We start from the raw sequence: 12,247 nt of genomic DNA, 5'->3' as shown, positions 1-12,247 counted from the left end.
CTTGTCTCATGAATTCATTCAATAGTCTTAGACAAGCTCCCGTCTCTCAGTCATAAAGGCGCCTTTGACCAAGCCAGAGGTCGGTATTATCTACTCTGACCAGCAGTGCCCCTCTTGAGTTAAACTTGGGACTTTCTTTGTGCAAAGCAGATGCTCTTCCGCTGAGCCACAGCCCCTCCATAAGATGAGACCCCCATTGTTCAGTATGGAGTAAAAATCTTATTAGGTATCATGCAGCAGTATAATGAGCCAGACGGTCAAGAAGCATTAAAATAACAAAAAGAAGAAGAAAACAGAACAGGAAAGGGGGGGAGGAGGCGGAAAGAGAGCTACTTAAATGTGGTTCTGCAAACTCCATCCTGAAAATATGAAAAAGTAAATTAGTGTGAATGAGCCAATCAGAATGAATCTTAGGGTTGATTGGTTAATCACATCTCCAAAATTCTATGCATGAATAAAACAAGGGGAAATCCTCATTATAGCAGGTACGATCTTAGAAGAGGCATTTCTTCCTGTGTATGTGAGCGAAAGAGAGAGAGATGGTGTGGGGCTTGTCTAAGGCTGATTCCGCACACGTTGGATAATGCACTTCCAATCCTCTTTATAGATCATTTGGAACAGATTTTTTCGTGTGCGGAACAAAAAATCCACCTCAAATGATTGATAAAGTGCATTGAAAGTGCACTATCCAACGTGTGCAGAATCAGCCAAAGACTACCCAGTATGCTTTAGGGCTGGGTGAGATTTAAAACCAGGCACCCTTTCGTGCATCCTGCAAAGAATGAGCTTTGAGTCTGAACTTTGGATGATTCCAAATTTGTCAGTGACCTCAACTCAGAGGAAATCTCAGTTATAGAGAAGCCAAACAGAGACCAGTGGCCAGAAATGCTGGCCTTGTGCATATTTTGATATTGTACCAATAAAAATGCCTGTGTCTTGTAGCCTGCTTATTGACACTAAGTGGTTGCCTGCCCTAACAACCCCTTCTGTTGCCCTGGCTGCAAGAAGAATAGATTGAGGTTGGCTACTGGCACTGATGCCTTCCAACAGAGGGAGCCAGCTAGGACCTAGTGGCAGGAGATGTATGTTAAGCCAGAGAAACAATCCCTGCATCTGGCCTTGGGCAATGTAGTGCATTCAAAATGGAATGGATGCCATTTTAGAAAGCAGTGCCCATTATCTTCAAGCTGTAAATCTGCGCTAGGCTGCCAAGCCTAAGCCCTGAACTGTATATGTACAGTGACAGCAGAAGCACCTGAATGGAGGACTGGACCTGGAATCTGTATCCAGTATTAGGTGTCATTTTGTCAGCCAAAATGCATGTAACTGAACTGAGTGCACAATCATCTCCTGTTGTGTCCTGGCCTCTCCCTCCCCCCCCCCCCTCCCCGCTTTCAGATTTTACGTTGTAAACTCTTGAGTTGCTTGCTTTATAATGTGCTGTATGTGCCTTTGAAATGTGCCTCCTGGTGCAGAATTAGCATTTATGGGCTCAGTTTCTGCATCTTGCTGCTTTGAACACACAATGCCAATACTTTACTGTCTTTGCCAGGTCTTGATTTGTGTGTGGGCCCGATTCACAGTTAAGCTTGTCTTAATTGTTGAAACCTTATACAGTTTCCAACCTGGGTATCTTATGGACCGCAGCTCCCCCGTGAATCTCCCTATAGCTTAGATTCTCAATGGAGACCCTGTTCCATGTTCTTCTGTCACCATTAGAGGTATGGTGGGCAGGAGTATTGGGTGACGATGAGATTCTGTGAGTGGCATTGGGATTTGGGTTCCTGACTTTCATTTTTGGTATGTTGATTTGCTGTTTTGTATACCGATCGGCTGTTGAGAAATTGTTTCGTATTCGCGCGTCAGATATGTAACAGTGCCACTCTGAGCAGACTCAGAATCCAACTTGGGTCTAAACAATAAGGCTTACTTCCCGGAAAGCAATTTTAGAATTGACCTGTTAGTATATGAACCTGTTGTTGATAAACAGTTTCTCATAGGCACCTCATTAGGGGAGGAAAGGTGGGATAAAATATTTTGAGGATATTATGATAAAGCCGGTGGGTGAGGAAGAGACCTTGTTCCAGAGAGGCAGTGGAGAATATCCAGTAGCTCATCAGTGGATGCAAATCATTGGAGTTCAGCCAGTAGTTTCACACCAGCAGCACCAGAGTATTTCCATTAAGCAAAACAAAAAGGGGGGGCAATCAGGTTCTGCCTCCAGGGAAGAACAAGGAAATTGGCAGCCTCCAACTGAAAACATCAAAACCAGCAGCTGATCAAATGTGTTTTTAGCACCAAATGGAATGTGCGGGTTCCTTAGCAGGCTTGAGGACGGTCAGAAACCATGGTAATTATTATGTTAACAAACCTGGAGACCGCACCAAAGTGGCTGTCTGCAATCTCTTATCAATTTATACCAGTTCTAGACAAGTTTTAACTGTTATGGTTTCCCCACTGCCACCAACCAGCATTCTGGAAATTGTAGTTTGATGCAGGTGCTAAGAATTCTCAGTTGATCTCTACCCTCCTCCCATCCACACATATGTAGAATTACAGTTCCCAGCATTCCTTGGGGAAAACATGCAGAGTACATATGCCCTTGGAGGGAGGAAAAAAAGATCCTACAGTTTGGGGCAAATTGGGGTTAAAGGTGGGCCCTACAACTGAAAAGTATCATGGCTGCTGACATCAACAATAAGAATTCAACTTCTGTGCAATCTCTGTTTAAGAAAGAAACAGATCAGGTTTCTAGCCCTTATGGCTGCGAAGATGGGCTTGAAAAAATACAGAGAACACCTGCTGCGGTCTCCAAATGAGTGGTTGAAAAGGAGAAAAGATTTGAGTGCCCTATGTATCTGTTAGTACCCCCTGTCCCACAATGATTTCCTAGCCAGGTTAGCAAAAAAAACAACAACCCCAGAATAAGAAGCTATAAGTCTAGGGGCTGTGACTGGCAGCCATTCTCCAAGGTCTTGGGCAGAGAAATGTCTCTCCCAGTACCTGTGACCAGAATGATCCTGGGACCTATTACATACAGTGCATGTGGTCTCCCACTGAAGAAACGCTCTTCTTCCAAATAAAATATATGTGAGTATTATAATACTTTGTATCAGGTCAGACCGTAGGTCCATCTAGTTTGGCATTGTCTACTCTGGCTGGCAGCTGTTCTCCAGTGTCTCAGAGAGAAAAAGATATTTCCTAACACCTGTGATTCCATAATGCTGAGGATTGGTTGCACGTGGGACCTTCTGGGTGCAAAATATGTGCTTCTACCACTGAGATGCTCTCCTGCTATACAGGTCTGGGACGCCAGCTTTTCTGAGCACAGAATGCGGATTGCCTTGGGCACAGGATTTCAATTACAGTAGCATGCACTCTCTCGCTTGTAGCACAAATGCTTTTACCTTTCTTTCTTCAGGCTGCCCCTAGCATTGCACGTTGAAATTCACCGCGCCTTCCTCTGTTTCAGCTGCCTCCTGCCTCGCCATGTCAGTGCAGACCACACTGGCACAGCTGGCCTGCTTGCCCACCCGCTTCTTGCGCTTGCAATGGCTTCTCTAGGAAGCACTGGCTAACACAGCCTTCGTGGAAATTTATTATTTCTTTTTAATCGCTGGGAGGCAGGAGCCCTCTCCTGCAGCAACGGGAGGGTGCATGTTTAATATTCATCAGCAGCCCATGTGAGCCAGAGAGGCAACTGCGGGACTCCGGCAGCGATCAAAGACAGGGGAATCCCTCTTGCCTCTGATCCAAGGCTTGGAGTTGATCTTGGCTGTTTACAGCCATTAGGCAAAAGAGCTGCAGTTGCGTCCTTTATCCCTGTCAACCGACCTGTGTTCAATTTGGAAGGCACAGATTTCAATTACGAGGCTCAACTGTATTGTATTGGGAAGCTGTCAGCCCAGGGGTCATCTTGGGAAATGGTGTCTGTTGGTGAGCTCGGCATTCCCCCACCCCGGGCGGCGGCGGCAATGCCTTCCCTTGTGATGGTGCTACAGTTCCTGCCATTAAAATTTTTTACAACCTCTTTTATCTGCTCAGGCCTGCATTGTTTTGAAATGCTGAAATATTGTGGAAAGGGTGGGAGGCCACAGTAGGGCTTACCTGATTCCATGGGAATATGAAGCACCATTCTAATCACCCTGTTTCTAAAAGGCTGTTGCAAATCGGGAAAGAAAAGGACCCACCCACCCCCAGCAATCAAGAGGTTGAAGCACCTTCTCTCAGAGGGAAGGCGAAAAGCGTTTGGGGCTCCTTCATTTACAGAAAAGGTGACAGTGCGGGAAAGATGATAGATGTCCATCATGTCTTCCAGGATATACGGAGAGGGAAATTGTCCTCTCTGTCATAATACTAGAATTTGGATGGGCAGTAGATTGAGGAGAGATAAAAGGAAGTACCTCGCACAGTGCCGAATTCATTTATGGAAATCAAATCTGCTAATGGCTTTTAAAGGGGGTTGGACAAATGTCTAGAGGACGGGCCTAAACCTCTATGAATGCTCTGAGTCTCCAGGTTCAGAAGCGCCTGAATATCATTTGCTGAGAGCCGGAAAGTGCAGAGAGGACCGATGCCTTCATGTCTTTGATTGTGAGTTTCCCAGAAGCATCTGGCCAGCTGTTGGAATCAGAATACTGGATTTGGTGATCCTGCAAATCAATTCAGATGTCATACAAGGATAGATAAGAAATATGGTGATCAGCCATAAATTTAGTCCTGATAGCTAAGAATGGAACCTCCATGTTTAGGGACAGTATACCTTTGAATAATATATACAGGGCGCAATTAAAAGGGAGACCTGCACAGGGCACAGATTTCAGTTGTGAGGCTGAACTCCATTGTATTGAAAAGCCGTCAGCCCAGGACTCGAGAATGATGTGGCCTGCTTCTGGGCTGCCTGAAAATATTTGGCTGGCCATTGCTGGGAAAAGGTTGCTGGACTAAATAAGTCTTTAGTCTGATCCTTCAGGACTCTTCTTATATTCTTATCCAGTAGCTTTATACACAGGAGTGAGAAGTATCAATTGTGTGTATTGTGTGCCGTCACATGTTAACCAAACAAAGTAAAACCGAAACTCAGCACCTGGCAAATTGCATTCTGCCTGCCGTCACTTGGCAAATTAAAGTCCACAGTTTTTCTGCAAGGAGTGGTGTATTGGTGCTTGGATGAGACCAAATTAATTTAGTTTTGGCAAATACGTTTGTGGATGTACTAGGTGTTCATTACCCAGTGGGGAGCTCAGAAGTATCCCGAGAATTTTGGCTTTCCTATTTTTGTTTTTAAAATTAACCTTTAAAAAACCTGTTGGCATTCAAGCCACTTTGCACACATGAGCTGTTTCCCCCTTTCCAGCATTGCCAGGCGAGGCAGTGAGTGAACCTGAAGGCAGTAAAAGGCTGCACGAAGGCCATCAAGCTAAAACTAATTTAGACAAGACAGAGTTTGCTGTTGGCTGGTTCTATCCCAAATCAGGGATTGGGAAGTCAGCCTGTTCTGCACGGGCCACATTTCCTTGGAAGGAACAGGTTTGCTGTTTGCAGGTGCTATCAGAGCCACGTTTGCAGCTGGAGGCTTTGATCTCCTCTTTGGTACATCACACCTCTGGCCAGCTCCAGTTTGTTGCCCACAAACTGCCATGCACAAAAGAAGGGCGAATGTAAACTTTATTTGTGCAATATGGATTGATCAGTTGGAATTGTTTTATTGCACAGGCGTAGGTTAAAAGGATAAACAACGTTGGGGGGTGCTTAAAACATTTAAAGCATTTAAAACTGGGAGCTAGTATAGTGGCGCTGAGAATGAACTATGATGTGGAAGGTCATCAGTAGGGGTATGCGCTTCGGGTTTCCTATTTGGGTTTTTTACCCGAATTGGGCCCAATTTGGAAAGATTCAGGATTCCCAAATTGGCCCCCCTCCCCTCAGCTGAAAAAAGCGGCTGGTGTTTGAAAGCAGCAACATTTTCTTGCATGGCAAGAAAAGTGTTGCTGCTTTCAAACGATGTCCGTTTTTTTCAGCTGATAGGGGATCCCCCTCCCATCAGCTGAAAAGCAGTGAGCGTTTGAAAGCAACACTTTTCTTACTGTTTGCAAATGGTAAGAAAAGTGCTACTTCGAGCTTCGGTGTGCTCCTTAAAGATTCCCGAATACCAAAGAGTTTAAATACCCGAATTGTTTTTCGGGTGCACACCTGTACTCATCAGTTCAAATGTTGCCTCTGCCTTGAGCTCATGGGGTAGCTGTGGGGCTTCTCCTCCCATCTGCAATATATTATTGCTCGACTGCTTTTGCGTCCCGGACTTCTTCCTTCATGGAACTCAAGGTGGCTTACATGGGATTCCTGGAGAGGTCTTCCATCCAGGCACTGCCCTCAACATGCAATAGCTTCAGTAAACTTGCTGCAGTTCAAGATGACGGGGTCTACCTTATAGGGTTGTTATAAGTGTTACTGAAAGAAAATGTGCGTGAAGCCTTTTGAAAACCAAAAATGCACTCCATACATGCAAAGGAATAGTTGTTTTTTTGGTTTTGTTTAAAAATGTATATGCCTTTTCTTCCTAAGTGGTCATTCAGAGTGACTTATTAAAAAAATTAAACACATACAAACAACATTGTTATACATGCTTTCCCCCCTTCCTTATGACCCCAAGTCAGCTCACGATGATGGAAGCCAGATAAAAACAGCAGTAACTTTAAAAGCACTGTAAAGTGATCTAGAACATAGGGATTGCTGAGGCCTTTGGAAATAATCTATCATTTGTACACCCAAAATGGTAGAGTGAGGCAGGTATTCTTTGGGAGGGGTGCAAAATTAAGCCCCATTGAAAACAAACCTGGCTGTCCTCTGTCCTTGAATGTACAAGCACCCTTAAATCAAGTCAGACCAATGAGTCTCGGGTCATCTGCTCTGACTAGCAGCAGCTTTTCAGGGTCTTGGTCAGCAAAGGTTCTTTTCCCATTTCTGCTGTCTGAGTCTTGGAAGCAGAGATACCAGGGATTAAACTTGTGTATGCAGAAGATGCTCTTTGCCTCTGGCTCTCAGACCCTCGATTTACACCACCAGCGTAATACTGACTGCAGAATTCAGTCCTCAAGAACACAGTTGCCATTTAAAAAAGAGGAAATCTCTAGTCTCTGTGACTGCAGATATATTCTTGAAAAATGTATGGGTGGTGCTCAGCTGCAGTGATGCCCATAGGATTTTTTTTAACCCTTTCCCACAACTAGAATTTGAGCTGCCTCAAGCAAGCTCTGGAGAGGGCAGCATGCAATTTTTCTAAATAAATACATTGAATTTGCAAGGCAGGCCTATACAGTGCATCATCAGCACAGAGAATTTTGGAGAATTGTTTTAAGACATTGTAGGTTTTCCAACACATCTCTGAAATGATGGAAGGTGGAAAAATTCTTTCCAACGAAAGCTGAAGAAGTTTGCAGTTAAAGTCAATTGTCATTTTCTACGCCAGAGTCAAATTTCCCTCGAAATAGTGCACTTACATTGGCAGAAGTCAATTGCCAAGCAGTGAACTGAAATTCAGAATTCTTTATGGAGCAGTAAGATTTCCATGGTACTTGGGAGGGGGGGGGGAGTGGTGAAGAAAGGGTAGGGAACTCAGAGCGGGACCACAAGTGACACCTGACACTAGTTGGACACTTGTCAGCTTCCCTCAAGTTTTGGCGGGAAATGTAGGCAGCTTGGCGGAATGTTGGACAAGTGACAGTTGAAAAATCCATTGGATGGCAGTCGGAGAGCCAAGCTGCAAGACTAGGATGCCTACATTTCCCATCAAAACTTGAGGGAATCTGACAAGCGTCCAACCTGTGTCGTCTGTCACTTGTAGCTTGGCCCTTAGAGCCAAGCTACAAGTGATGCCTGACACAGGTTGGACACTTTGTCAGCTTACCTCAAGTTTTGATGGGAAATGTAGGCAGCTTGGCAGAATGTTGGACAAGTGACAGTTGAAAAGTCCATTGGACAGCAGTCGGAGAGCCAAGCTGCAAGACCAGGACGCCCACATTTCCCATCAAAACTTGAGGGGAGCTGACAAGTGTCCAACCTGTGTCAGGCATCACTTGTGGTCCCACTCTCACTTCCAGACGAGTAGAATCCTGTGATCAGATAGCAAATATGGGTTAAAATGGCGTGAATAAACATTTTCACATGCCCTATTTCCTGTTCTGTTTTTCTACAGGCGGCCAGGTATCCTGGTACTCATCAACGAGGCAGACTGGGAATTGATGGTTTGTGCTGTTTTTGCCATTTTCAGGCCATTTTGAGTCTTGCTTTTTGAAATCATGTTCTGATTCCTTTTGCTAAACATGGCTTGGGTGTCTGAGGCATCTGGCTCCCCCTGCTGCCCTGCGCCCCGGTTTTAAGTGAAAGCAGAAATGGCACAGAACTGAGCTGGATGTTGTAGCACAGTGGGTAAGTGGTTGGGCTGCGAATCAGCACTTTACTGGTTCGAATCCCACTATAACCATCAGCCTTGGGTCACTTACTCCTCTCAACCCCATCATGAGAAGACAAGATTCTCAGGAAAAGGCAGTAATGCTAGGAAAAGTGGAAGGCAGCAGGAAAAGAGGAAGACCTAAAACGACATGGCTTGGCTCAATAAAAGAAGCCACACCCTCCATTTTGCAGGATCTGAGCAAGTCTGTTAATGATAGGTGGTTTTGGAGGTCTTCCATTCATAGGGTCGCCATAGGTGATGGCATATAACATGATGATGATGATGATGATGAAAATGCACTTAATATTAATCCTATGCCCCCAGACTCTTCTTCAGCATTTCATTCTTGGCCACTGGAAGCCAGTGTTGTGTTCTTAGCTGTGGTTGACTAACTTTACTGGTAGAACATTACGAATGTGGGATGGATGGTTTAAAAATGCTGAAGAAACTCACCCTCCTCAGACAGAGGAGTCTGCCATCAGATAGAGGCGTTGACATTGCCTCCTTCCACCCACTCCCATCCCCGATTAACCCTCCTTAAAATAGATGTGGGGACAGACGGCCCCTGAGCACTCCCGTGAAGGTGAGTTCCTTTCTTCTTTTGCACTTGGATCTCACTTCCCAGCAGGCATCCTTCTTTGCAAAGACTAGAAGGAACACTTACTGATGCAAGAATGCGATGGTGAGAGGAAACTCCTTCACCTTACCTGCCAGGTTCTGCACCTAACCATCTTGACATTACATAGGAAATAAGGTGGTCCAGAGCAAGTGAGATCTGGCAGCCTACAGGTTCAGTCCAGCTTCCCAGGAGCCCATCTGGCCAAGCCCATGTCTTCTTTCATTGTTCAAAACAGTTCCCATGGAGGAAAAGAGGTTGGATTCTGGCCTGGTAGCTGAATGGAGCCCCTGCCTTTACAGATAGCAACCTTCTCTGTGTCTCGTTGAGATACTACTCCAGAGTGGTCCCTCTGCAGTATATTTTACAAGCCATATTTGAACTGCAGGGCCACTTCATCTTGGTAGCCTGGGCTCTTCCTGATATAATACTTGGTTCTTGTTACTTTCTACCCTGTACTTTCCAGGTAAATTACAATTCTAAATGAGTAATATATAGAAATGATTCTTTTTGTTTGCTTTTTCTGCCTTCAGGGGGAGCTCGACTATCAACTCCAAGACCAGGATAATGTGGTTTTCATCTCTACCTTACATGGTGGTTAGACTTCTGGAAAAGAGACTTTAAGAATATTCCATGGACAGAAATAATCACCCTGACACAGGCTGCCTGTGTCCAAGATGTGGTCAAACCAGATCCACTTTCTTTTCAGATGCCTTCTTAATCAGCCCTGCATAAAGGACCAGCCCAGTCTTTGACGCTCAGCTGCTCCCATCCTCTGGTTCTGCTTTTAGCTCTTTTGTCCAGGACAAGAATTGGAACAATTTCTGCATTCAGTGGCTGTTTTCCTTGCACCAGGGAGACTCGTACCATCGATCAAATGATCTGTTTTGAGCATAGAACGACAGTGGCTAAGCTCCAGGGCACGCTCCAGTTGAGCTTGCTGCTGCAGTTGCTCAGCCTGTCTCTTTTCCTGGCAGCGAGAGAGGCAAGAGCAGGATTCCGATCAAAGTGGGGGGATATCCCTTTCTGCCTCTGATCTGAGGACCGTGAGGCTGTTGTACAGCCATTACAGAAAGGACTGCAGTTGTCTGTCTTCTCCACATCAGCCAATCCGCTCTCAGTATGTGCTGGGATTTTGATGACGTGGCTGAACTGGGACTCTGTTGCAAAGTAGTTGGTCCAGAGCTTTGAAATTATGAATTTGTGGACCAATAGGAACTCTCTCACCTGCCTTATTGTTTTATGAAGGCATTGCCTAGTCCTGTTTTTTTCCTACTGCTGGTAATTTTTTTTTGATACTCAGCTGTAGAAGCTAGCTTTCCCTGTTGCAAAATTTTTTGCAGAACCATTGGATGCAGATGGCAGGAATCATCCTCTGTAATGTAGATAGCAAAACGCTCTGCCTTTGGAGTAAGGAGATCTGGATTCAAGCTCTGCTTTGGCTACAAATTTAACTGAACAGTGTAGGTTTCCCCCGTCTGTTCAATGGGATTTGTAATGACCTACGTTGGTGGCTGGTTGTGAAGATCTACAATAAAGATTATGAAGTGGTTTGGAAGTGCTTTATCAGTAATGGATGCTGTTGCTTCTGTTTGTTCATGATGCATCTGTGTTGTGTAGATCAGTATCTTTGTAACCTATGTGCAGTGTGCTTTCAGTGGCTGAAAACAGAGGAAGACACGCCAGAACCAGAGACATCTTTTTACATGTCTATTACTGATGAAGAGGCAAGTCACTCTTCTGACATTTCAGAAGCGTACCAGCTTGCCACTTCAGCAAGTCAAGCATTAGCTGTAGACCTTCAGAGAGAACCTAAACTGTGACAGTTTGCATAGAATTAGCAAACCAGAGTGCTATCAGTTCACAATACAGATTTTCTGAACTGCTGGTATAAGCTTGAACATCATATGGTTGGGGTGATTTTGTGAGCATAGTCCCATCTGGAGGAGAGTTCGAGGGAGGGAGGAGGCCAAACAACGTGACCTGCTCGGGTACCTTTCCCATCTTCTTGTGTTGTGGTTTGTGAACATTCTGGTTGGGCATTATATGATCGGAACAGCACCTAGCACCCTGTTTCTAAATAGTAAAGAGTCCAGTAGCACCTTTAAGACTAACCAACCTTTATTGTAGCATAAGCTTTTGAGAACCACAGCTCTCTTCATCAGATGCATCATCAGCTTTTGAGAACCACAGCTCTCTTCGTCAGATGCATCTGACGATGCACCTGATGAAGAGAGCTGTGGTTCTCAAAAGCTGACGATGCATCTGATGAAGAGAGCTGTGGTTCTCGAAAGCTGACAATGCATTTGACGAAGAGAGCTGTGGTTCTCGAAAGCTTATGGTACAATAAAGTTAGTCTTAAAGGTGCTACTGGAGTCTACGAATTTGCAACTACAGACTAACACAGCTAACTCCTCTGGATCTATGACCCTGTTTCTAAATGAATGTGTACTAGCAAGGAATAAGGAAGGGCCAATTTATGTCTTGTTTGTGAATCTCCCACACGAGCATCTGGGCAGCTCATTGTCAAGCAGAAGACTGATGCCATTAACGACTGGTCCTCATACATTCAGCCGACACGACAGTTCTTTGGAACATGCTTTTAGTTTTTTTGGGGTGTACATCAAATTTGCAAATGGGACTGGGCTTCTGGTGATGGTGGATGGAGTGAAGAAGAGCATTTCATTCCCAAAATGCCAATGACTTGGAAAATTCTTTATCAGCTGTGGCATATACTCTACTTTCTTCCTAGTCCCTAAAATAATTACCACATCCCCACTAGAGAGCTGGAGAAAAGCGTCGACTAAGAAAATAAGCTCTGATTCAAGTGCTTTCAGGGGCAAGTTGGTGGCCTTAGCTTCAGCTCCTTGCCTGCAAAATACTGGCCTACCTTACAAGGCTGTACAGGTTACCATGATGATATATGTGAAGTGTTTTGAATGTGCTATAGAAAAGCTTGTGCTGATTCCTCTCTGCCATAATGTTTCACTTTTACCTTTAAACAACCCTTCAGATGCTTCTGGTTTCTGATCAGCTCTAATTTTTAGGAAGACTTCCAGTGGCACAGAAAGTCCAGAATTGCTTTTGAACTCTCACAGCTTCCTCTCTCTTTAAGCAGAGAGGAAAAGAGGAGGGTCCCACCATCTACTAGACTGAAAGCCCCCCCCCCAAATAAAATG

General features: G+C 44.8%; 1 protein-coding gene across 1 annotated transcript in view; it reads left to right on the top strand.

The window, feature by feature from the left end:
* URM1 (ubiquitin related modifier 1) overlaps positions 1-10,619 on the top strand; it is a 33,796-nt gene extending 23,177 nt beyond the window's left edge. Inside the window, exons 4-5 of the mRNA XM_054998037.1 lie at positions 8,195-8,243; positions 9,602-10,619. Of these exons, the coding sequence (XP_054854012.1) occupies positions 8,195-8,243; positions 9,602-9,670 (118 nt within the window). The 3' untranslated portion in view covers positions 9,671-10,619. The remainder of the gene's footprint in view (positions 1-8,194; positions 8,244-9,601) is intronic.
* Positions 10,620-12,247: the final 1,628 nt, after the last annotated feature.

Source organism: Eublepharis macularius, chromosome 14 (assembly GCF_028583425.1).
Source record: "Eublepharis macularius isolate TG4126 chromosome 14, MPM_Emac_v1.0, whole genome shotgun sequence".
In the NCBI taxonomy this organism is placed as follows: Eukaryota; Metazoa; Chordata; class Lepidosauria; order Squamata; family Eublepharidae; genus Eublepharis; species Eublepharis macularius.
This window is presented reverse-complemented; position numbering and strand designations above follow the sequence as displayed.